The sequence below is a fragment of the Scardinius erythrophthalmus genome (assembly GCF_964197995.2).
Source record: "Scardinius erythrophthalmus genome assembly, chromosome: 16".
Classification (NCBI taxonomy): Eukaryota; Metazoa; Chordata; class Actinopteri; order Cypriniformes; family Leuciscidae; genus Scardinius; species Scardinius erythrophthalmus.
The window spans coordinates 37,262,648-37,289,792 of record NC_138236.1 but is presented as its reverse complement, the minus strand read 5'-3'; the positions used below and the strand labels follow the sequence as shown (position 1 = coordinate 37,289,792).

Below are 27,145 nucleotides of genomic sequence, written 5' to 3'. Positions count from 1 at the left end.
ATGTAGCCTAACATCACCCAATATATGCATGGCTACCTCTACCCCAATACACATATACCAACCCTATCATCCGCCAATACACACATGCATCCAATGAGATCACTTCAGTACACACACACACACACACACACACACCTACCCCAACATCACCCCCTCCCAGTGCTTCTTTTAGGGAGCTTGTCATTTTCTGCTGCTTGGATCATAGCACTTTGTCTTCTTATTTTCTTGTTTCTATAGTAACCACTGTACAGTAAAATGCCTAATACAGAGAACACACAGCTGTTCAAATAACCTTATTGAAGACTAAATTTGTGCTGTCAGAAGCGGTGCTGACATTTAAATAAGGGACTGTAGGTTATATGATGGAAAATATAGATGCTGACCCTGGTAATTAAATTATATAGCAATCAAAATAACGTTGATCATAAGTACAGTGAATTATTTAGGAGGGATGCTGTAATGGTAACTAAAATGATAATTTTTTTTAGTCGATTATTATTATTTACAAAATAATCGGCCAAAGTACTTGCATTTCAGGGGATTCAAGTCTAAGCCCACCCAGACGGTTGTGGGAGTAATGTAATATGCTAATTTAAGCTAATTAGGGAGGTGAATGATATTTATTCTATTGATTCTTCTAAGCCCCGGAGATGCGAGTAGATCCTCAGCAGAAATGGGAATGTCACAGAGAAACTTAACTTGCTTTATGGAAATTCTGTTAAAAACCAACAAATAGGACACATACATTTTGACCAAATTGGTGATTACCATATGTATAACGTTTTTCAGTTCGTCCCATGGGAGTCCTGGGGAAAGACGTGAGTATTTGAGCAGAGAATTGAGATTCCAAGTGAAGTCTAGAGTATTTTATGGGATATTGTTTAAATTGGGTGACAAGATCATGAGAGAAAAAAGGTCTTATCTTATCAGTGAGTATAAAATACACCGAGCATTACTGACCGAATATTTCACTGACAGATAAAACAGAGCACATCCGATTATTTACAATCTAGCCTGTCAAAGTGACAGGTAATTATGATTTGTAGTGTAACCTCTGACCGAGATGCTCACATTAACACACTAATGTTTTGATCGTGGCACAGTGTTTACACTTTTCAGGAAAAACAGTCCACAAATGGCTCTTGTCAGAAATTGTTAATTGTCTTTTCATTTTAAGCTTGGGTTGAAAAAAGGATTTTAACCTTGAAAAGAATTACGCACTTCAGTTTAAAATAATGTTTTGCAAATTTAGAAAACGCAGTACTCTTTTCCTATTGAGGTTCTCAACACTATACTACACCATTGGCTTTAGTTTTATTCTACTGTTTGTAGGAATTATTGGATTTAGGAAAATCCAATAAATAGGCAAAATTATGTCTAAGGGAAACTTGCAAACTAAGAATTTCATTGTGTGGTCAAAACCGTGGTGTTTTACTGTGCATATGATAATAACTATATCTTGTATCTTGTATATAATGATACAGGAAGGGGAAGTAGGGGAAACCAAGACTTAAACACCACATTTGGTGACAACTCTTGTGTGGCACTGATTTACCCAGCCAGTTTCAGGATGTCTCTTGAGCTTTGAGTCTTGTGTGATGCTGGTGCTCCAATAACACCTGTGCTCTGCCTAGAGCATTAATACACTTTAACTGCATCAAAACACACACAAAAAAAAAAAGGCACACACAACCAGCAGTTTCCTCAGAGCGACTCTGCAGATATATCTCCAGTGCGACGGCCGAGTAAACCAGTGTTTATGATGGGAGCGCAGGTTCCTGTTCTACAAATTGGAGAGATCTAGTTTTGTCAAGGCACACATCTCGTTTGGGATAAGCTATTTACTTTAGCACCCAAAGAACTTCACACTGAAAGCTTGACAAGCAGTCTGTCCAGACATTAGGAGACATGCATTTGCGGTGCACTCATGTCACTCAAATGCACATAGGAATAACTTTGTAGAAACACATGCACACATACAATCACGCACAATCATTGCAGTTAAACGTGGGCACATATTTTGCTGCAGAAATAAATAGAATTTTTCTTTAGTCACATTGCTACCTTGTTATATCGTCATATTTATTTAAGTATTATGGGGTGTCACATTTCCATGGGGGAGGTAGTGTTTCTCCCATGATGCAAAAGTAGAACAGTTATGTATTGACATTTTTGTTGGTGTTGTTGACACTTATTCAGGACATGGTCAAGGAAGTTCATTAGAAAAGGAGGATTATCAATCCAGAATATTGATTATCAATTTGTAAGTGTTTTTTTTTTTTAACGTTATTTTCAGCAGTTCAGTTTTAATGCTTTTGAATGTTTGTTTTTCTTCATGATACTTACTTTGACGCTGCTTGAGTAGCTAAAGCTGTGGAAACACTGGCCAGGTGTCACGATTACCTGAAGTTCATGACAATCATGTGAGCAGCATGTATGTACAAGTTTGTATGGTTAGTGAAAACAAGTCACTGTTTGTGTCAGAAAGGCCGTATGCGAGGGAGTGACAATGGCCATGAATATTGATGTATTTCACACGTATGAAAACCCTCTCCGAATGGGCCTATCAAGGTGAACGAGATGGTGAGGAGATTACAAGAAGGTCTTTTTTGGATTGTTTGTATTTTATTTACTGCTCAACATAATCAAAATGTATAATGAAGGTCAAAGGCACATTATTGATCACACTAATCTAAACACAGAGACTTGAACAATCACACACCTTTGTGCCATTCCTGAAACACTTGCTGTTCAACTGTAGAAATAAGTGAAACCTGCTATTTCCAAGGTGTTTGTTTTTCTTTTGCCATGCACTAAAAAAAAAAAAAAACAAAACAAAAAAACAAAAAAAAAGCATCAGAATACCTTTGGAAACGTTCTAAACAAATAGAGTCCAAACAATATGGGAAAAGATTGAACTGTCATTCATGCATTGAATTGTACATCTACAGCTGAATTTGTGTAAGATGTTGCACTACAAATAGCTGAAAGATATTTTTCTGAATAAGTATGAAATGGATGTCTGTAGTTTACATCAGTTTTATGGTTTCCAAACATAGTTATGGATGGATTGGATGGATCATTGTGGTCTCCCTTTGTTCCAGCCACTGCTCTTGCATCCAAACAGTCCTAAAAAAATTTTTGCCAGTTAAAACATTGGGGATTAGTCTTAGGTTGGGTTTTCGGTTCATTTTTATTTCAGAAAGAAGTTCACAGAGACTGAGATGGCAGAAAGTGCACCCTGTTTGTTTCTTTATTATATACAGTCAAACCAAAAATTATTCAGAGACCAGACATAATTTGTGATATTTCTTTACTAGTGGGCTCAGGACACTATAGTTCATTTATGTAAGTGAGGATAACAAAATAAAGTAAACTGTGACATATTATACCCAAAAAGTCTTCATACATTGACTACCAGTAACATTTATAAAGATTTGGGACCAAAAATGATTCAGACACTTTGACCTGACCATGTTTTGCTGAAGTGTGTGTTCTTTAACTGCTAATGCTCTTTTTACACACAGACTGAACCAAATGAAGCATTGCTTGGTGATTGGTTGAGCTAAACTGGTATCATCTAATTGTGTAGTTAAATTTAACAGCTGACAGATATTCAACATAATTCATGTGTGAGACAGTCTAACAGAAGGATGGACAAAACCAGTCAAATATCAACTGATTTGATAACGCTGAGTTATTGTCATATTTTATCACCATTTTCTAAACTATAGCGAATAAACTGTGATAATGTGAGAAATGTTGAAGGTGTCTGAATAAATTTAGGTTCGACCGTATATAATACCTTATATAATATAATTTATAACCTTTTTTCATCAATAATTCATACAAACAATAATCAGCAAATAATAATTCTGGACTGACTAAATGGCTAAAATGGCTAAAAGACTAAATCGAACAGACCCAACGATTGGAAGAACAATAGTGGAACAGATGAGTCTCTCGTACTAGTAAAGTTGATGCACACCGTCTGCCATGACTAAGTCACATGCTGTTATTGCACTAGAAGCATCACAACCAGCAAACAACCCTCAGCTCCTCTCTGCCACCCACTCCAGTGATGACAGTTGCCATGGGAACTGTGGGAGGAGGGCAAATGTTTTAGCAGCGGCAGAAAATGGTGTGTTTGTGTGTGTGTTTGTGCACAGGTCTGAAGCAGGTGAATATTTGCTGCTTAGCATAACGACAGAGCGACAGAGGCATTTCACAGGCGGTGTGGTAATTAAGACGCGAGGATAGACCTGTAACGAGGAGCTGTCTGCCCCCCCACCCGCACACATTCACTGGAAACATTCTTCCCACAATCCCCAATAAAACCATTCACCCTCTGGTTCAGAGGTATCGGGCCAGCACATCGAAACCACGCTAGTTTATTCCAAGGTTATTATTGCTTTGCTTTCCCCTCTACTATTCTTTACTAATTTTCTTTGGTTTAGTTTAAAGAAGTGTTTTTTGTTATTTCATAGACACATTATTATTTTTTAAATTCATATTTTACTCCTAATGTCATTTTTTGCTTGTAGTAATTATAATGAAACTGACAAAGAAACAGCGAATGAGTCAACATAACATTGACAATAATATCTACATCTATATTAAGAAAAACAACTTTTGTATGTAAATTAACACTGCATTTGAATCATTTACAGAGTAAAGAAAATAAAATGACCTCAATGCAAGTTGCGTGCTGACAAAAACCCAAACCATCCGAAACTAGAGGGTGATACGGCATATTTTTAGAAAAGCTTTTAAATGTGGCATTGCATCTTGAATAAGACTCCTTAAGTTGGCAGTGTAAAGATGGGAAAAACCTGCTAGATGAGTGTTTTAATCAGTATCCGCAACCAGTCTTCTCAAGTCAGACTGATGATTACAAAAACTGTTATTTTTGTTGCTTATAATTTTAGTTTAGTTTTTCCAAGCACTGTTTATAGTTTGGTTTCATTTTAGTCTTTAGTTTATTTCGAATTGATTGGTTTTCAGTTGATGGAAACGATTTTAATCCAGTACAGTACCAGTCGTTTCAGTTTTAGTGTACAATAAAAGCCTGCTTTGTACCATACGCGTTCGTTTAATCTCCATGTCGGAAAGGTTGACATTAGAAAGATACCATCATAGGAGATTGACATTATCATACACTAGGGGTTTGGTGTGCTGAAGAAAACAAAGTCGGCGTCTATGAAGTAAAATAAGTAGGTTTTTTTTTACCCTCCTGGCTTTGTATTGTAATTAAAATGAGCACTTTAGCTCTGCTACCTGTTTGCCAGCGCTTCCATTTAGATTAGCGGCGGTCTAATTAACGGCAGACGTGCATTTTCCCTTCCAAAGCCAGTCTCTAATGGCTGGGCAGATTGATTTAAATGCAAACGAGAGAGGATTTAATGAACTGCTTTTACTGAAAGTGTTTAATAGGAATTTCAACACTCACAGACAGGTTGGCAAACAGCTCTCAGACCATTAATTATGCATTGTTGTATATTTCTTCTCTAAAATGTTGGTTAATGGTGTCAAAATAATAATATTTTGTGTCTTGAATGATTGCGCTTTTGAAGATGGCTGACATCGGTGGGAAATCTTCTTTTAGATTTGTGTAATTTAGTTGTCACGAAAACATAACTGGCTCATCATGTGGGCGGCACATGTATGGGTAGTCATAAATTTTTTTTTGTGTGTTTTTGGCTGATTAATTTAAAGTCTCATAAGCACGAGAGCTAGATGAATAGTCTACATGCTCATTTTTTTCAGTAATGAATGGTTTCCCAACCCTCAGATTACATACACGACCAGACAGTGACACCAGCATCTCCTTCACTATTGTTGTTGGAATGCCTCTACTTGTCCTACCATCCCACTCCATCACAACACTGGGAAAAACTCCAAGTATACCCTCACACAGCAGCATATTTATCATTCCTGGAGTATTAAATACAGATTTTCATACACAGTGAAGCTTACTGAATCAAATCAGTAACCACCTCTTCACGACTAAATCTTAAGAGTGCTCAATTCATACAACATACATCAACCAGATGCAGTCAGCAACTATGCAGTTGACAACAATGAGGACCTTTATACATGTGGAATATTATTATAGAAACTGTTTGTACAATTTAGTAGAGAGTTTGTACAATTTGTAAATCTTTAGTTCAGATAAATCGGGCGTTTCATCACAAAACAATCTGAAATTGATTCTCTGTATGCAAGGGCAAGATTCAAGAACGTCTTTCAGTCTTCTCTGTTCTCTAAAGTGTACACATCAAGTATCCCGATTAGGACATATACAACAAAATTAAGTACTCCGTTTCAGGCACGGCGCCAGGATTCCAGTTTTGGATGGGCCAGACCAATTGTGGGTGGGCCTTAAATTAAAAACTTTAAATTAAAAACGTTATCCAATCACTGTTTAAACTAATAAAAATTACTGAATATACTGTTATATTATCTGTGAGTATACATAATATAGAGTTGAATAGCTTGATGCATTGTTGCATTGTAAAACGTTTCGGTGCATAGGATGGCCCGATCCATGATCGCTCTCCGTGGTTCTGACCAAAGAAGAGCGCTTTGGAATCTCTATTACGCATCATACGCATCTTACCTGGCGTTGTCTCTTAGTGCGCTACGAAGACTCTTAAGGTATAACTTAACTAAAGGTATGCTACCACTAAAGGTATACCATTGCTAGGCGTCTTCAGGGCTATCATCCACTCGCGAGGCAGAGGCGCTGGTGCCCTGCAACGGCGCTGTTCGCCGAGAAAGATATGACATGGAGTGGGTAAGACATTTTGACCACTTCATTGTTTTTTTTTTTTTTTTTGTAGAAAGACTCTTTTTAAAAGATTTTCGTTTTGTATAAATTGTATCTTAATTTTGATCAATGTTTTTATCAACCAATTACCTATATTTAATGAATAAGAAGCAATATAGGCCTATAGCAGACAATGTAAGGTAACAATGTAACCTGCATTGCACGTGAACTGAAGGGCGCCAAAACTCAGCTTGTGCCTCACAGATTTTAGAAATATAGGCTATCTATTATAGAAAGCTTGAAATGTCTACTTTCAAACGAAAATATTAAAAACCAAAAGAAATAGGCTAGGCTACTCTCTGATTATGAAATCCATATGAAATGTGCATTTATCTCTGGCGATTCATGGCGAGTCTGCATCGTCAACTTCATCTTTGCAGCGACACAGAAAACACCAGTTTATTAATAAATAATTAAATGTCTCCTTGCTATTTTAGACACATTCATAATCATTACTTTTACCAATTCTTTGTGGCAAGCTTTATGCGTGCTGTCGTGCGCTTGAGTGCAGCTATATTACGTAAACGCTCATTATCCTGTGTAGGCTATAAAGCCTATTTAAGTAATTACGTACACAGAGTACACAGAGGTACGCAGAGTCTCAAGTAACAGAGTACACAAATGGTACACAGAGTCTCAAGTAAAAAACAGCCAGTTGGTAGAAAAAAATACATTCTTTACTCTTGTTATAATTATTAACTCATTTAACATTCAATACACATGCATGAAGTGTAAAACAAGAAGGGCATAGCCTTATGAAAACAAGAAAAAAAAAGTGGTTGTGATACTTGCTTGCAATCTGTGGTTGTCTTTTCAGTATTACAATATTGTATTTATATTGCAATATTGTGTTTATTGCAACAGCCCTAATTGTGATATTGCTTTATAGGACAGTTAAAGAAACAAGACTTTAATATTTAACTTTTTAGACACTGTATGTCCAGGTTTTTTGTCTGTCTTCTCTCAGCAACAAGAAGCCAAAGCAGGATCAACCAATGTGTTTGCTAAACGACACACAGACTGACAGCCTGTCTGGAATGCTGTGAACACAGACGAGTGGAGTGATATAAACGGAAATGTTTCAGTGCTGTTATACTAAATAGCAGCATCTGTCTGTCAGTCAAAAGCTGAGCAAGTGTTTTGGACCAAATGGAGTAAAAGTAAAAGGAGTTTCTCCTAAATGCCTAAAGATGCAATACAACCACTTGACATTGTACAATTGCTATGTCAGTACACACGAAAAACTTGGTTTTCTTTCCACTACTCTAATATACAATACTTCTACAATACTATTTCTATCAAGAAGTGCAAATACTTTCCTGCCTGCCCTAATTCAAGGTGTCCCCCAGGGTTCGGTTCTAAGTCCTCTCCTCTTCACAATCTATACACTTTTTCGTATCATTAGTTGTCAACTACAACTACTAGAGGTGGGAATATTTTGGAATCTCAGGATTCAATTTAAATTGATTCTCCATTTTGAATTAACATTTCAATTCGATATATGCATAGATGTAAAATCTAAAATCAAATCTATGCATATATTGAATAGAAATTTTATTCAAAATCAAGATTCGAACAGCAGAGAAATGAACAGCATCTACTTGTTAGACCCAATGGAGTGGGAGTTATTTAGTTAAAATTTCACCTCATAACTGCGTTAATTCAATCTAGCCCGCTGCCGCTCGACGTTTACATTCGCCTCTTATCTCACGCGCGTCTTTTACATCATTAAAATGAGTTAGCATCAAGTGGACAGATATCTATGAAGGGAAGTGACTATCATTTGGATCTGGGCTGCGTTTCCCAAAAGCATCGTAAGCCTAAGTTGATCGTAGAGACCATTGGTGGTAATCGTTCTATGATCAATTTAAGCTTACGATGCTTTGGGGAAACGCTGATGCAGTGGCTGATCGTTTGGAGTTAGAGATATATAATACGTGCCATTGCATTCTCAATATTTATTACTTTAGCCTCAGATGCTGGACATGTTCATTCTCTTTTATAGGTGGGTATTTGTCCGTTACCACAGAAAACCGCTTGCACGTCCATGTTGAACGTGCTTCTTGTATGTAACTAAAGTAGCCTACATGTACCCGGAAAGTTCGTAAGAAAAGCTTGACGTGTGCTCGACTGACTAAACTAAAACTAAACATTATTTAAGGCTATTTTCTATTTGTTAAGATATTGATTGGAACTGCTGATGTCAAGTATAAGCTTCATTCATAAAGCTTCCTCTGTTGCAATCCTGTGTGCTTTCTAAACTATCCGGGTGCTGCACTGTCGCCTTCTTTAAAAACGACATCAGAATATTATTAATATTCTTAAATTTGTGAATTGATTCGAATCAGCAGAAGATAGAATTGCGATTCATATGTGAATTGATTCCCCCCCCCACACCCCTAACAACTACTTAGAGACACTGGAATCCTTAAATGTTGTTCACTCACATCTTGTTTGCACCATTTAAAATAATCAGCTGTAATCTTCTGTAATTGTAGCAATGCTGATAAAACAGAGATCACGATTTTTGCACTTTTGCACAGAGACATTTGCATTGATATCAACAGAATTTTTCCCTAACCCTGCAAAGCCATCAAGAATCTGAGCATCAGATTTGACTTGTTTCGCTTTTTGTATTTTATTTCAAGCCCACATCAGAGCAAAACAACCCCTTATTTCTGGTGCATCTCTACCTCATCAGACATCTCTGCCCCAAAGCTCAAGACATTGTTTTGTTCAAAAGATGCAGAATTGCATCTTGTTGTAAATTTGACCTAATGCATCTGTACATTCCTGTTCGTTCCACATTTCTCATCCCAGATCCTTTCTATTTGATTTCTTTCGGACTACACTCTATGGTTTGAAGATGTAATGGCATCTAAAATCTGAAAAGCATTTCCACTCCTGGTTGATAATTGCCTATTTCTTTTGTCTCAGTCTCTATTTTTCCTTTCTCTTGTTGTTTAGTAATTTGTAACTTAATGGTTGATTGACTGTACATTGATTGTAGCGGCCTTACTCATTTATACAGTCATTATTGGATTCTTCTTGTGTCCTGCTGTATGTAGATTGCAATTTGAAAGTCATGCCAATGCAGTTGCCCATTCCAAAAGCTGACTTTGTGAACGTAGCTAAATGGTGCACAACTTTCAAACTTGTAACCATTTCACTGGTGTGTAATGTTGCTGTTTGAGCATAAACAACATCTGCAAAGTTACGACGCTCAAAGTTCAAAGCAAAGGGAGATATTTTATTTTACAGAAATCGCTTTTTAAGGACTACAACAAACGGCTGGAAACGACATTCTTCCCGGGTTAGTGACATCACCAACCCTAGAATTTACATAAACCCCGCCCCCTGAACACGATTTATAGATTATCAAGACAGAATATGCCAATCAATGACTAGAAGATAACTCCACATAAGCTACATAAATTCATCAACTAACCATTCAGAAATGGCCTGTTGCTCTACATGTTGTCACTTCTTCTCGAGTCTCTCCATCTTTCACTCCGGTTTGAACATAAAAGGCTAAAAGTTTTTGAAATGTTCAGTGCATGTCTGTGTGAGTGCTCTCGAAGCTCCGCCCCCTGTGCTGGAAGCAGCAGCTCATTTGCATTTAAAGGAACAGACACAAAACACTGTATTTTTGCTCACCCTCAAAAAGTGACAACTTTAACATGCTATATAAAAATATCTGTGGTGTATTTTGAGCTTAAACTTCACATACACACTGGGGACATCAGAGACTTATTTTACATCTTGTGAAAAGGGCATTATACCACCCCTTTAAGTTTTTATTGTCAGTATTCTATTAGATGTTCTTGTTTATTTTGCCGACTGTGTCTGTGTACAGACACATCCATAAAATTAATCGTTCTTCATATATATATATATATATATATATATATATATATATATATATATATATATATATATATATATATATATATATATATAATTATTCTTATTATAGTACAGTTTTTAAGAAAATACAACAAAATTAACAGAGTTGCACACTAGGGGATTAATGTATATGCATACTTAATAAAACTTTCTAGTTGAGTGCACTTTCTGCATTTTAAAGGGCTGATTCAGATGCATGGGATGGAGTGATGCCCTTGTAAAGCATGTCCGAACTTTTCACTTATTAACCCACTAGATTGTGGCGTGCAGATTGTGTTCAAAGCAGTGTTTAATGCTGTATTTGATTTGTTGATAAAACCACTCATGAATTTGGTGAGTTGTATGAATTGGGGGCATTATTATAAAGGAACATGGGTATATCAGAGAGGAGCACTAATAGTAGCATGGGATTGCATCTTTTCCTCAAAATTGCATTATATTCCCGAAATGGCACTATATTCTATGATCGTAATATGGCCGTGTGGAGCAATTATCACATCTCATGACTCCCACAAGGAAAGCTATAAACTCTACAGTGTTTAACAGGCAGAATCAGAGGTTGTAGGTTAAATTGATTTCTTGGAAGGGATTTCAAAGCCTGACTATGTGAATGTAGGCTTTAGCCCTATTCAGACGGATTAGTTTATCATGGAGAGGTGGGGTAAAGTAATTATTACCAGAGCTTTTGTTATTACCAGTTGTTATTCTTTTGATTGTGTAGGGCAATTTGAGATCTGTTGATTGTTTGAATAAAATTTTTATTTGTGCAGATTTGGTGTTTACCTTATTTACGGTTTTGTTATTCCATTTACATTGTTCTTTGCTTTCTTGGCAATATGACTAACAACAAAATGCACATAGTCTGTGAAATTACAAAAGCAGGGGACCACAAAAAAAGTAGATGTAACTTCAAGTGGCAATAATCCTAGAGACGGTTTTGTCTGAAACATAAGTTGAATGAAATGTATACACACCATAATTCAGCAAGTATCCGTTCACTTCTTCACATTGAGGAGATGTGCAGTGTACAATCAGTCACCTTTAGAAATGGCCTGTTGTGAGAATGATAGCCTTTTCTGTTCATTTGTCTAATGTTGGTGGAAGTACTGATGCAGAGATATTTCTAAACCTTGGCCTCTTATTTACTTTTTTTTTTAAAACAAACCACTCGTAATTCTCTCGAGAGATATAAAGGACATTTTTCTTAAGAGTTAGCTGCTCACACAGACCCAGTTTCCACCAGTCATTTGTAAAGGTATAGTTAATGCAAAACAGAAAGTCCTCCAAGAGAGAGGAGAAACAGATACTAGTGTAAAAGCACACATATATTATCATTAGATGAATGTTAGTCACAGGAAAATTTTTGAAAATGGTCGAAATCTCATAACTTTCTCACACAATTATCCATGTGCCAGTGGCATCTCATTTACTGGAGTGTGTGCTATAGGGCTTGCAGGACTTTTAATAGTCGACTAGCCATCCATAAAATTAATCGTTCTTCATTTATATATATATATATATATATATATATATATATATATATATATATATATATATATATATAATCGTTATTATTTTTTATTTTATTTTTTTGACAAAAAAGAAGAGCATGTTACAAATAGTACAGTTTTTAAGAAAATACAACAAAATTAACAGAGTTGCACACTAGGGGATTAATGTAGATCTACATAAAGACATTGAAACATTTACAATTTTTTTGCTTCATAGACAATCGAATTGAGTCAATATAAAGCTCCATTTCTTTCATAAATGATATAAAACAGGGCTTTTTATAGTAAAATTTACATTTGTGTACATGGAATTTTGCCATTAAAAGAATGCAATATATTATATAAACCTGATTGTGCTTGTCTCTATAATTCTCCAAAAGACCAAATAATAGATGTTTCCAAAACAACACAAATTGGCATTGACACCATTATATGAGAACTGAACTGAGCTGGGCGATGACATCACGGTTTTCTCCTGAGCGGTTATATATATAAATGAACTAAATTAATAACTTTTTTACAACAAAAATGAACCATCACTAAACTTACTTAAAGGAACCGTATGTAAGAAATGTATTTCAATTAATCATAAAATGGCCCTGATATGTTACTAGAGATTAAGAAATCATGTTCATTTCAAATACTTATATCACGGACAACAGTAGTCCGGCCAGGATATTGTCATTATAAAAGTGAAGTTGCAGCCCTCAACTGATGTTGATGTTGTCATGTTGTGTTTTGGCCTGATGCCCCTCTCTCCACCTATCTACCAATCATGAAGTCAGTAGTGTTTCGGCATCCGGGTTGCCAGCTCTGCTCTAGTTACCACAGCTGCAGCCTCAAACGTGTCGGATAAAAAAATGTCTAACGTTATGAAACCTAAAACACTTCGTTATGAATCCGAAATACGTTGTGACAAAGGATTTGTATAGGAGATGCCTTTGAAAGATGGAGACGGCTGAAAATGGAGAACGTTTTGTAGCCTAGGCTACTTGTTTTTCATGCAAGTTCTACAGCCAAAAACAGTAGAATGCAGAGGTGTAAAATACTTGAGTAATTTTACTTGATTACTGTACTTAAGTATTATTTTGGGGGATTTTTACTTTACTTGAGTACAATTAAAAATCGGTACTTTTACTTTTACTTAATTACATTTTTTAAGAAAAAAAAGTACTTTTTACTCCTTACAATTTTATTTACAGTCAAAAAGTACTTCTTTTTTGGAGATCACTTCATTCTATTTTTCCTTGCTATTACCAAATCAATTGATTTGCGCTGATGCCTAGATTAATTAAGTTAAGTGTCTAGTCTAATTTAATGAGATTTGTTTTCACATTTCACCAAATTGGTCAGACATGTTCATTGGTCCTTTGGAAGTGACGTCATGTCGCATCTATTACCACAATGCACAGCACCTTGACCTAGAAATTAGAGAAATTCTAACAGTCATTCTCAGGGGGACAATCCAGCAGCCGAAGAGCATACCACCCCCGGGGGCCGCCATTGGCTAACAAGCCATCACCTGCTGTTAGCATTCCATTGACTTCCATTCATTTTGGTAGGAGTGTAACGGTTCACAAAATTCACGGTTCGGTTTGGTTCGGTACGGTTCGATACAGCAAAAAGAAAGAAATGCCAGAGAAATTTCCTTGATTACATTTTTTTTTTATTTATTAAAACTAACATCATAAAGTATGATTTTTTTTTTACTTTGAGCAATTCTAGAGCTATAATTCACTCCTCTTAGGAGCATATAAAACAAAACAGCTCCTTGGAAAAAATGAAATTTAATATTGTAGTAGTTATAAACAAAGGTTTATTTTAGTTCAGATTAACATTTGAGGGCAGCAATTGTATTCATAATGTCAAAATAAAACCGACGTAATGGCATTGATTGGCATTCAATGGCATTGAAGGCATTATAGCCTACTATTCCTGTCAAACTGTTGATCTGTGGACACTGGATAGTTCATTCATGGCACAATGTTTCTTCCTGGTTTCCTGGCTTCCTGGTTTCTTCCTGGTTTTAATAACGGAGAAATGTGAATGTTTCTCACTAGATCTTGCAGCGATGTTATTACTTCTGTGGCGAATTCAAATGCTTTCTTTACTGGATATCTTATTAGCGCTGTGTAATAACAGTGTCGCTTGATCAAGATCGGCTCGCGCTGCTTTGGTTCAAACTGATAAACGGTCCTTCAACCACACAATAACGAGCAGTTTCGTTCCTCTTGCATTACGTTTGCCATTTGATGTTGGGAAATGTTGTGGTCGTGCCGGCGTCTCTTACATTATGAGTGCGCTTGCCACGTGCAACACGCCTACATTTGAAATAACAAAATTTTGGTCGGCAGGAAAAATGGTCCAACGAACCGAACCGTTCTACGAATACGTGTATCGTTACACCCCTACATTTTGGCGTCACTTTGAAAGCGAATAACTTTACATCTGAGGCGTTTGAAGACTCCATTTGTCCATTGTTTATGGTCCAAAATCAGCCACAGGATCAAGAGCACCAGTGGCTGTACCTTAGCGAATTCTTTTCTTTTAGTGGTAAAAGCATGTTTAGTTGATTGTTTAAATAATGTTGCATACTGGCATTAGATAGTAGTCTTATAGTTTGATAAATAAATACAATTAAATACAAACAGTTCTAAAGCAGGATAAAACCTTGTATGTGGTTCATTCACTTCATGATTTTAGAGATTAAAAGCTTAAACAAGAATCTCTAGTTTTCATTCTTGCTATTACTTTTACTTCTTTAATACTCAAGTACAATTTTTATGTGGTACTTTTTTACTTTTACTCGAGTACGATTCTGGCCAGATACTTTTACTTTTAATTGAGTAATATTTTCCCTCAGTACTTGTACTTTCACTTGAGTAACATTTTTTAGTACTTTTTACACCTCTGGTAGAATGTCATGTAATCTTTCACATCACATATTTTAGCGTTATGGACGTGTACTGCAGGGTAAGTTAAAAGATACAGCTGGTCGCTTTCACTTATAGCGTCAGCTAAATGAATAGCTGTATCTTTGATATCTGTTACACATAGTGACTTAGGCTTGTGCTTGTACTTACGTTAATGACAGATACCTACCGTTACAAGTTAGACTAACAGCTACTGTACTGTCACATACGAGCGTACATCTTTACGATTATATTGGGCTAATCGCCATTAGTAAATTTTTGCGATACATAATTACTTCGCAAAACATCTCTCATGAAGCATAAACATAATTAACAGAAAAAAAACTTACTGTGTAGGACTGTCACTTGCCATTGGAAGCTCCTTGTAGCAGCCTACGTTCCTGCTGGATCCTGCAGCCTATCTGGCAACCTCGAGTCAGGGGGGAGGGGGAGGGGATACACCGCTCTACAGTAATTTGAAAGTGATTGCAGTACCAGTTTTGGCCACAATCTTACATACGGTTCCTTTAAGCTGGACTGTGACGCTATTTTCTTCTATCTCTGTAAAGCTGCTTTGAATCAATCTGTATTGTAAAAAGCGCTAAATATATATGAAGGTGACTTGACTTGACTTGGAAAGAGCCAAGCGTCGAGCCCAGCTAATGAGTGTATTGTGTGTTAGATGTTGGTGACGACTCCGGAGAAGTGGGATGTGGTGACCAGGAAGAGTGTGGGAGATGTGGCTCTGTCTCAGATCGTCCGACTGCTCATCCTGGATGAAGTTCATCTTCTTCACGAGGACAGAGGGCCCGTTCTCGAGAGCCTGGTGGCCCGGACACTGCGGCAGGTAACACACATTTACACACACATATATATATATATATATATATATATATATATATATATATATATATATATATATATATATATATATATATATATATATATATATATATATATAGCACTCCACGTGGGGTGATTTGAGGAAAAAACAATTACGAGTAAATTATTAAGTATGCAGGTGCAGATGCATTGTCTCATCAGGTGTGAACCACTAAATATGCATGATCATTTACGCCCCATCCGCATATTGCCTTTCCAAACTAAAAGTGTTTCACAAAACTAAAATCAATGTATCGTTTTATGTGAATGATTAGGCAGGATGATTTTCTAGAAAAAACTTTTCTATTTTCTAGAAAAAACTCTAGGCGACGACATCCATTAGTCAAAAGTCTTATTGACACATATTTAGTATGTGTTTTGTGGCCTTATTTCAGAAACTTTCATTTTTAGTTTTTTCAATAACCATGCATAAACATTATTCTCTCAAAAATGAAAACATGTACATACATGTGGCTAACATATTATGGTAGTCCTGTTTGTGCTAAATAGTGTAATTTTTTTTTGCCATTGATATGTTTATAAGCAACTGAAAAAAGCACAAATGTCAGGGCATGTCAGAACATCTCAAGGACCCCAAAAACACCCCAGACCTCAGAGGGTTAAAATATTTGCATCTTTTCATTTTGTTGATATGATACACTACATTCTTATACAAAGGTTGCGCATAGAACCTTAAAAGCTTCTTTTAGATACTTAATATATATATTTAAAATTATACTAATATTTAACACTATTACAGATTCGATCAAATAAATGCAGCCTTGGTGAGCAGAAGAGACTTCTTTTAAAATCATTTAAAAACTTTTACTGATCCCAGACTTTTGAATGTTCATAATAGCTAAAAACAAAATAGCTGTAACTATCCAAGGGCAATCCATTTCATTTTCCCACTTTAAAGGTTGTGAAAGTCACTCAAGATAATGACATATGGACACTCACATGAAGAATATTTGAACCATATTTTCCATATAAGTGAAAAATGAACCCTGATTCAGTGCTGCTGGAGTTTGACTGAGAGCCAGGCCTGCTAATAAATACAATTGCACAGATTATTATCTTTGTATTAATATTCCATTCTAGGTGGCTTATTATTGTAAACCAAGAGCAGTCAGTGTCGCTCTTTGTTGACTGTCAATATTGTACTGTTAATTGATATTCCCTAAATAGTGTGTATGCAAGTTATATGTAAAGGTCTATGGGGAATGAAATGGGAAAGTTCCATGTCCTCAACATTGGTTATTATAGCAGCATGAAGTTGAGTTTGGACTTTAATAGCTCCTGAAGTGTGTGTGTTGTGCGTGCACAAGGAGCAAGTAAAAAAATGTGATTTGCACAAGGTCACATTATGTCCAGTCAAGTTTGACACCCCTACATTAAAAGCTCATGCAGGCAAAATTTTTCTTTTCTTACGGAAAGAGAATAGTAGCATTGTCTTTTCCACTAGTGGTTTAGAATTAATTACCTGATATAATATCAAATAATATCCCAGTAGTTTGTTGGTTCACCCATTTCTAGGTAATTTCCTCCTCCAGTGGATGTGTGTGTGTGATTGATAGGACCACTCTGATGATGATTGACAGCCGCTCTTACTAGAATCACTCTGGCCATTTGGGATATTAGTGTGATTATGCAAATCCTGACAGCCGGGGAGACGACAGCCCACTTTACGTGGCGTCCCATATCCATGTTCATTCTGACGAGTCGCAGTCAGGTGTCAATCACACGCAGGAATTTACAGAAATAAGCTCAAGCAAAGCTCACGTCTACTCGGTGACAAACTACACCGCTAAACTACCACGGTAATATTGCCCTTCAAGATACTTTCACGGGTCCAAGTGTCAGAAAAAGCAGCCTTTTCTTTTACAACACACATTTCTTCGTTAGCCGAGTTTTTCTTTGAGGCCAGGAGCTCAGAGAAGCTTTCAGGAGCACTGAGTGGCGAGTAAGTGAAGGAAAATGACATCAAATGAGACTGCTGTTTACTGTGTCCACGCTCGAGTCGTTTGAAGTGCTAACTGATACCAGTTCAGCGAGGCTATGTGTGCTCTTCTCAAAGCCAAACTGAGCTTATTATCCCTCGAGATCACACCACGCGCTAGATTTTCAATGTCAGATTTAGTTTCTTTGGCTATGCGGAATGCAATCTTTGCACTTAATTTCAATTTTAAAAGCTAACAGATAACAAGCTATTACTTTGCCGAATGTCATACTGACACATCAAGTACAGTTAGCGGTACAGATTAGCATATCGAGTTCTTTTGGTGCCCACGGTTTCGCTGCATTAAAGATTTTCTACTTTCAGGTGCTTCTGTACAAATGAACTAAAATGGAGTAACTTTTTAGTTTCTTGCTCACAAAGTAGCTGTCACTTACAACCCCTAATTTGGAAGTGTTTGTTAATACACACAAATTTCTATTGAACACTCTGAAAAGGTGTAAGATTGTCAACTAGAGATGCCACTAACGATTATTTAGAAAATCTATTAGTTGGCAGATTTTTTTTATTTATTTTTTATTGACAAAACACTATCTCATATCCTTCCCAATGCTGTCCTTCAAACAAATTGAATGCTATGAAATATCTATGCTATATGCAAAAGAGCTATAAAGCAAAAATACCATTAAATCCCTGCATTAAAAGAAGATTATAATAAAGAAAAACACAAACTCAGTGTTAACAGATAAGAGGAATGTTCTGCAGGAACACACACATTCACTCTCCCCTTACTGTCAATTATTTATCCTGTAAATGTAAGAAGCGTCTTACTTTATATTCAATTACACGCTGTTATCCCTTTACAGTTCCCTCTCTCATAAAATACTTGACTTACATGTTGACTTTTAAACCTAAATCTAACATCCAACAGCAGATATGTCACATTTTTGCAGTGAATATTAGTTGTCTCCCTCACTAATGTCTGTGCTGACAGACGTGAATGAGCAGTGTTTTTCCACAGACTCATCACTTATCTGCTTCTCTTTTGTTTTATATTTAAAGAATTTATTTTGACCATTTTAATGTTCTTTTTTTCTTGTGCTTATTACTTGTAATACTACCTATCACAGAGCTTTAGTTCATCCGGTTCCCGAACTCTCTCAATTCAGATCATTTTCCACATAGGCCTATACAAAATGTAGTCATTCACTATATCATAGCTACTTGTTCTATTGTCTGACAAAAAATATATAGGAAATGAGACCAGCTTTATTTGACATTCGGCTATATTATATTAAATACACAGTATGTGAGCATTAATTTAGAGAAAACACATTGCGCAAGCAGAACGCAAGTACGACTTGGTGACGTCATGAATATGCTAATTGACGCATGACGTCATCTAGCGACATTTAGCCACTTTTAAGCCAAGGCGTTTGCTACTTTCCTTTGAAAATCGTTGGCAACACTGGTCAGCGCTCATTCAGTCTGAAGTTTAACACAGACTGTCAGAACAAGCCTTCATGCAAAATGGAGACACTCGTGTGAACACTTACAGATAAGAATATAACCGTAAAGTAAGTTTTGCGCTGATGAAACATATCACACGTTAAACTGAACACGCATCTGTCAAAGCACCTGTCAGGGCAAGCCATGTTAAACATTACGCTCATGCGTTAGCTTGAAGCTTATAATATAGGCATATTATAGGGCAGCTTGGATCACACACCTTTCCAGCAGCAGCTCACTCTGTTCCCGCTATACCTTTAGGTGCATTTTGTCCATAGAAATGTGTTATTCAGTGCTGTAATTTGACGCGACTGGTGTAAGTTCTCCATGTACGGTGGGCAGACGTGACTAATCGATAATGACATTCGTTGTCGAGGATTTTCATTATCGACTATTATCGATTTTATCAATTGCTGCATTTCCTCTGTCGGACCTGAAGCTCTGCACTAAAACCCACCCGTAACACACCTCGCTGAACAACGTCACACAAACCCATCATTTCACCAACAAATGAGTGTTTTATCAGAAAACTAATCAGAAAGAAATCACTGGAAAGTAGCGAGCAGCCGTTTGATGGCATTTTTGTTGTTTAGGCCTACTTAAAGATTTAAAACCCAAGCATCTATGTTTTACCACAGTTTTACACTAATAAGTGATACATTGACCATAATAAATGTATTTATGTCAAGACTGCACATTAGTCACACAGAAATAAAGTGGTGTTTACCATTATTTCACAAAAGAAAGAGGACATTCGTAGTTATTCAGACACGTCTGTTTCTGTTTATTTGTAGTCACAGGACAGCATGTTTACATCGCATTTAGAAAGAACAATCATTTCTATAAATTATTTAACAACTGCAAAACCAAAAATACGACCTGAGGAGGTTTAGCACTCTCTCTCTCCCAGTACAGTTATATTTTCAGTCAGAGAAATAGAGGAAGCTTTCCAAAAAACTGTCTTGTTTTTTTTTGATGACAAATGCAGAGCTAAATATGGATATCAGACAGTCCGGTATAAAGAGACGAGACATACTGACAGATAGAATAAATACATGATTGTGATAGATATTATCCGTCTGATTTATACAAGCGGTCGTATTTACCACCTTTACTATGCTAATGGTTTGCACGCATAGTCTTTTGCATCACATATAATTATTTCTGACTTGTTCGTTGATTAGAATCCACATCGGATCACAAAAAAATCACACACACACACTCTTCTGGACACATGCTTCTGGCATACACACCCTCAGATTATTTCAGTCAGGTCCAGAAACAAGGGAAGTCAGCGAGCAGATCCTGTTGATGACAAAATGTGGCGAATGTAAAACGGAAGCATACTTACTAACTACTTAACCAAAAGTTTCTCGCAGCGCTGCTTTAAACCTGTGCACTGCGGAAAGTTGCATGAAGCCAGTCTGAGTGGAACTGGTGATTTCCTCCAGCTCTTACCGTTTGAATGTGTTTCATGTTTTCCAGCTTTCCTGTAGCTCAAACAGTAGAGCGTTGGCGCTCGCAACACCAAGGTCATGGGTTCAATTCACAGGGAAAGCAAGAACTGATAAGAATGTAAAATGTGTACCTTGAAATGCAATGTAAGTCGCTTTGGATAAAAGCGTCTGCCAAATGCATAAATGTAAATGTTTTATGCATCAGACGGTCAGTGGAAAGATGGTCTGTGGGCGTGACATCTAAAAGCCTAACGATCAATAGAAAAAAATCAGCTTGATTCCTGCTGTTGAAGATGACCTGTGTGTTTCGTCAGCTATTCAGTCACACTGTTAATCATGTTTCACCATGAAGCTAATGAAGATGTTGCTGCTGTAGTTAGACAGACTTACATCAACTAGAGTGTGCGAGAGTGTGTGTGAGCGAGTGTGAGTGAGTGAGCAAGTGTGCGAGAGTGTGATCAAGTGATCGAGTGAGTGTGCGAGTGAGCAAGTGTGCAAGTGTGCGAGTGAGTGTGCGAAAGTGTGAGTGAGTGATTAAGTGATCGAGTGAGCGAGTGTGCGAGTGAGCAAGTGTGCGAGTGTGAGTGAGTAATCGAGTGAGCGAGTGTGCGAGTGTTTCCCAACCCTGTTTGTGGAGGAACACCAACAATACTCTGTAAACAGTAGATGATAATTACAGGCCTATTTTCCTTCACATATTTTTGAGGACATGTTACGCTATTTATGAAATGCAGGCGTAACATTATATGACAATGTTTCAGATTGTTTTGTACAGTCTATGGTTTCAGCCTACAGCTGATTCCGGAGTGTAGTATGGTTTTAAATACAATTATTTTAAATAAATCAATAAATAAAATTATATTAGAATTTCACTCACCGGAAAAGACTTCTTGGATGGTCTGTTAGTACAATTAACCGCACAGCAAGCCATATTATTTTATAATTGTATGAAATAATCCACAAAAAAACACAAACACGGCAGAGATGGCAAGTTCAGCGGCTGGGATTAGCTGAGGGGACGTGACGCTAACAGACAAACGGCGGCTAGTAGTGACATCAGCGGCAATCCACCTGTCACTCAAGTGGCCACGCCCTTAATTATGCAGAACTTTAATGCTTAATATAATTTAAACGGATGAGTTATAAAACAATTACCCCCCTCACAGTCTTCATGAAGGGCAAAATTAGCTTTATAGACCAAAACCACTTTGTACCAGGCTGTAAACATTTTTTTTTTCTGCGGTAAAGTTTGGTATTTTAACATGGGGGTTTATGAGATTGACTCTCTTTTAGAGCCTGTCTCTAGTGGCCAGTCGATGAAGTGCAGTTTAAGTAATTACCGTGTTGGATTCATAAGAGAAACTGGAAGGTTGCCGCTTGGTTTAGACACTTAAAGCTAATTCATATTGCACCAACACACACCGACCAACAGTGACAATCGCCAGATTATAGTATGCCATTTCTCAAATATTCCACGGCCCGTCAAGTGGCGATTCAGTGTCTGTCAGTGCAGTGTGAATTCGAATTTTTAATGCACCCCAGTGTAAAGAAAAAAAAAGGGTTAGGAAGCAGTTAGGAAATTAGAGAACAAGCCCTCATTTTAGCACACATGGTGTCCTCTGTCAACACTGTGTGCTGCTCATCATCATCCTAAATCATCACCCATCCTTGCTGTTGCATAAATCTGAGTTTAAAGGAGCTCTGAAGTCTGAATTTCATGAAACCTGATGGTCATGGCCCATTTTCTCCAAGGTCACTGCATCCATCATCCAGTATTTTCAGCATTCAGGCTCCATGTCTTAGAAAACGGCAACCGTCCATCTCTTACATAAAGGTGGTGATAAGGCTGACCCTAACTGCTTCAGGCCTCTTCCCACATTATCTATATACAAAGTGAAGGAGAAACATGTTCAAAGGATGACTGTTCCTGATGTCCAGAGAATATCCATGGTAACTTAGTCTTTTCATTGACTTACTGACTTGTCTTATAAAGATATGTTATATAAACCTTTTTCAGCCACCAGCAGTGTTCCCCTGGGCTCAGTATTAAGCCCTCTCCTCTTTGGCCAACAACAAACTACTGTACACACCTACAAACATTTTAGTTAAAGCTGCAGTCCATAACTTTTGCTGTTCTAGAAGTTAATAAACATAAATGAACTGCATGTGTCTTGCAGAAGAACATTATAGCTGAAGCTTTCTGTCTATGACGAGTCACGCAGGTATTCGGCTACTCCAGAACCAGTCTAAAATAATCAGATTATAAACACTTATTATAGGTGTACTGTAGTGATAAAAACACCATTTGGAAAATGGATTCATGATGTACTCGCTTCTTATATGCAGTTTGTACATTTTGAACACAAAAAAGTTACGGACTGCAGCTTTAAGAAGAAACATGGATTCCAACAGTTTAACCTAGTTGCTGTGTGTGTGTGTGTGTGTGTGTGTGTGTGTGTGTGTGTGTGCGTGCGTGCGTGCGTGCGTGCGTGCGTGCGTGCGTGCGTGCGTGCGTGCGTGTGTGTGTGTTTGTGGCCTTTAAAAAATAAAAAGGGCTGTCAAAAATAATGTATTTTCTTCTGCAATTAATATTTTCTTTTTAACGCTTTGAAAAATGTTTAAATTAATGGTACGTTTACACAACAACGATATGCTTAAAACAGAAGTTTTTCCTTCGAGTTTTCCACGTACAGACAAAACGTTTGAATTTTTTACCTAAACTAATAATCTATATAGATTAATAACTAGTAATCTATTTACCAATACGATCCCCATTCGCTAAAAACGCTGTATTCTGCTGCCAGGCCATACGGTATATAGAAAACACACTATATTAAAAGCATAGATAAATGTGACATTGATTATAATTGATTTATGTGAACATTATTTTAAGATTGAGATACAGATGCTATTGAGATAAAAAAAAAAAGATGGCATTAAAAAAGAGATTAGTTTGGATATTCAATTTAAAAAAAAATATATATATATATATATATATGTGTGTGAAAAAAAAAAGAAAAGTTGACTTAACTTAAAATTATAAGGCAACTTGCTGCACAGATTTTTTGAGTTGACTCAACTAATAGAGTTTACTCAACTACAGAGATGTTTTAGTTGAGTCAATTTAAAAACATCTGTGCAGCAAGTTGCCTTATAATTTTAAGTTAAGTCAGCTTTTCTTTTTTTACAGTTTTATATATATATATATATATATATATATTAGGGCTGTCAATCGATTACAATTTTTAATCGTGATTAATCGCATGATTGTCATGAGTTAACTCGCGATTAATCACATTTAATCGCACGTTTTTTTATTTGTTCTAAATGTACCTTAAATTAATACTTTTCAAGTTTGTAATACTCTAATCAACGTGGGCATGGATAAATAGATGCTTTATGCAAATGTATGTTTATTATTGAAACCATAGTCAAAATATGCATGACGTCATGGGCAGCTCTTCTAAAAATGCTAAATGTAGGCTACATTAATTATTTATTATTACATTGTAGTTTGTCTCTCTCTGTGCCCATTTTGATGAAGCTAAATTCTCAATAAAAATGTTTTCATTGGTATATTTTACTGTTTCTATTGTCAATGGAATGAATTTGAAATGGTGACTGAAACGCGACCCATTAAAGGAGAACTCCGGTCAATTTTAACATTGAGCTCATTTTATTGTACATTTGGAGTGCTGTCAATACAGAGAACAGCTACAAAAATCGGTGTTGCCTACACCGAGTTATTCTATTTTTAAAATTTGCACCCTGTTGACTTCAATGGGGCAAGTACTAAACCTGCTTTTAGCCTCTTAACATCCTTGATGTGTCATTACAAGTGCACAGAAAATGTGAGTGATTCCTTCTGAGTGAACACGAGTGGATCTGACTGCAGTAGATGTGAAAGATATGTATAAAAATGATGTTATTTAAGCCAGCGCTCATACCTGTTTACATCCTGTTTTTCGGTTGAAGTCCAAAGTAATCGATTGCCGAGTTGACGCGCGTGATCATAGGTAACTAAACCTATGCGCGTGAACTCGGCAATCGACTGATTCATCCTGATTAATTACAGAGAAATTTGTGATTGTATATTTATTTTTTTATCAGTTGAAAACATTACTATCAATAAATACAATAATTTATATGCAGACAACACAGCCATATATTTATATGGTTGGCCTTAGATTTGATGCAAAAAAGCTTCTGCATTCAATATTATTTTTGATATTAAGGTTTGATTGAACAATAACTGTTTGAACAAAACCTTTTGTCAACCTCTTGTCAACCTAACTAAGTGAAATTCTCACAGCCAAAATAAACCTGACAATTAAAAAAAAAAAAAAATATCTACTATAAGTTTTGTTCATTTCTGTACACCAAACATAATGGTCATTTTTTATTTGTCATATGAAATAGTGAGGTGGACAATAGTGTCTTTTGTTTACAGAAAAAAAAGTAGTAGTAATGGCACAAAATCAAAGGATTTCTCCCCACAACACAGCAGAAATGTTTTCCCGTGTCTCTTATTTTAATTAGGGTATGTGCGCAGTAGTTGAGCCAAAAGTCAACACAATTTGAAGGTATTCCTGTCTTTAGGAGACTTTGAATTATTGATCTCTGCACAGTAAGCAAGACTGTGGCCTGTGGAAGTAGCGAAATGAGGGGCATCATTAATAAAAGATGCTGGAGGAGAAGGGGAACACTGTTTCTTGCCTTATTTTCCCGTCAGGAGGAAAAACAAAAACAAGGTTGATATATTATGGTTGTTGAATCTTTTAGCAACTGTACTGTAATTCATGTTTTTGCCATTTTTGTTGAGACATAGTCAAATGCTAAGCTTTCCTACATCAAAAACTTTTAGAGGATTGTGTTGCTTATTTTAGCTGGGCTGTCAGTCTAAAGATAGCGCACTCACACACCCTTGGGAGCCAGAATTGATTATGGGATGGTTAAATTATGATTTCATATCTCTCCTCACAGGCAAGTATGGCCATTCTTGAGCTGAGTTAAATGTGAAGGGTCTATCCTAGCTCTCTTCATTGACTGTAATTATAGATGAGGATTGTTGTATTAGATTCATAAAAAAGCATAACATAGAAGCTTTATAAGAGAGCTTGTGTGTCGAGGTGGTTTTGCTTCAGGATTGTTTGTAACACTTTACAATAAGGTTTCATTAGTTACCAATAGTTAACATGAACTAATAATGAACTACAGTATTTATTAATCTTTGTTAATGTTCATTTTAACATTTACTAATACGTTATTAAAATCAAAGGTTGTATTTGTTAATGCACTGTGAACTAACATCAACAAACAATGAACAGCTGGATTTGTATTAACTAACGTTAACAAAGATGAACAAATACAGTAAAAAATGTTGCTCATGGTTAGTTCATGTTAGTTAATACATCAACTAATGTTAACTAATGAACCTTATTGTAAAGTGTTACCGGATTGTTTATTAGACCCAAGTGGTGACCCAACACAGTAGTTGTTCATTTTTTATTGTTCAAAATAAAAAAATAAAAATAAAAAAAAGCCTTTAAAGCTCCAATATGTAGGGATTTTGTAATAAAATTTCCAAAAATAACTTGCACAGTGTGATATATTTCCTCCAGTTATGTACTTACAATATCTCAAAAGTCTCCAAAGATTTTTTATTTCAGAGAAATTCCGATTTTAAATAACTGGCCGTCCCGGAAAAGAAATGTCGCGCCTCAGTGACGCAATGTCCGCTCTCTCTATCCTTCTTTCCGGTGTGGACCATGTGATAGGATATTCCACCACACCGGATTTTTTTTTTTTTTTTTTTTACAACTTTATTGAGGTTTTTTTCTTATCACAATAAACAATAAAGACATCTGACAAAGAATAAAAAAAGGAATAAAATAAAAAATATGACCCACATCACCGGAATATCGCATGGTAAAATGCGGAAGTGGTGGTTATAGCGTTATAGCCATAGACTGTATGGTTATAGCTGTTATGGATCACGAACTCTTTGGCGAGTATTGAAGTGCCAACAAAACGAAAGCGTCCATATTCGGATACACGCGGAGTCACGGACTGTGTGACAAACGGAGGAATAAAACCCGGATAAATATCGGCAGGCGTTTTCGAGATGGAGAGAGCTGCGCGTCTGGACTTGTCAGAGACTCTCTCGCGAGTGTATTGAGACA

At 36.5% G+C, this 27,145-nt stretch overlaps 1 protein-coding gene across 1 annotated transcript in view; it reads left to right on the top strand.

Annotated features, from left to right (window-relative positions):
- Window positions 1-27,145, top strand: part of ascc3 (activating signal cointegrator 1 complex subunit 3) — a 253,571-nt gene that overhangs the window by 86,851 nt on the left and 139,575 nt on the right. The window contains exon 11 of the mRNA XM_081388469.1: window positions 15,841-16,005. Within this exon, the coding sequence (XP_081244595.1) occupies window positions 15,841-16,005 (165 nt within the window). The remainder of the gene's footprint in view (window positions 1-15,840; window positions 16,006-27,145) is intronic.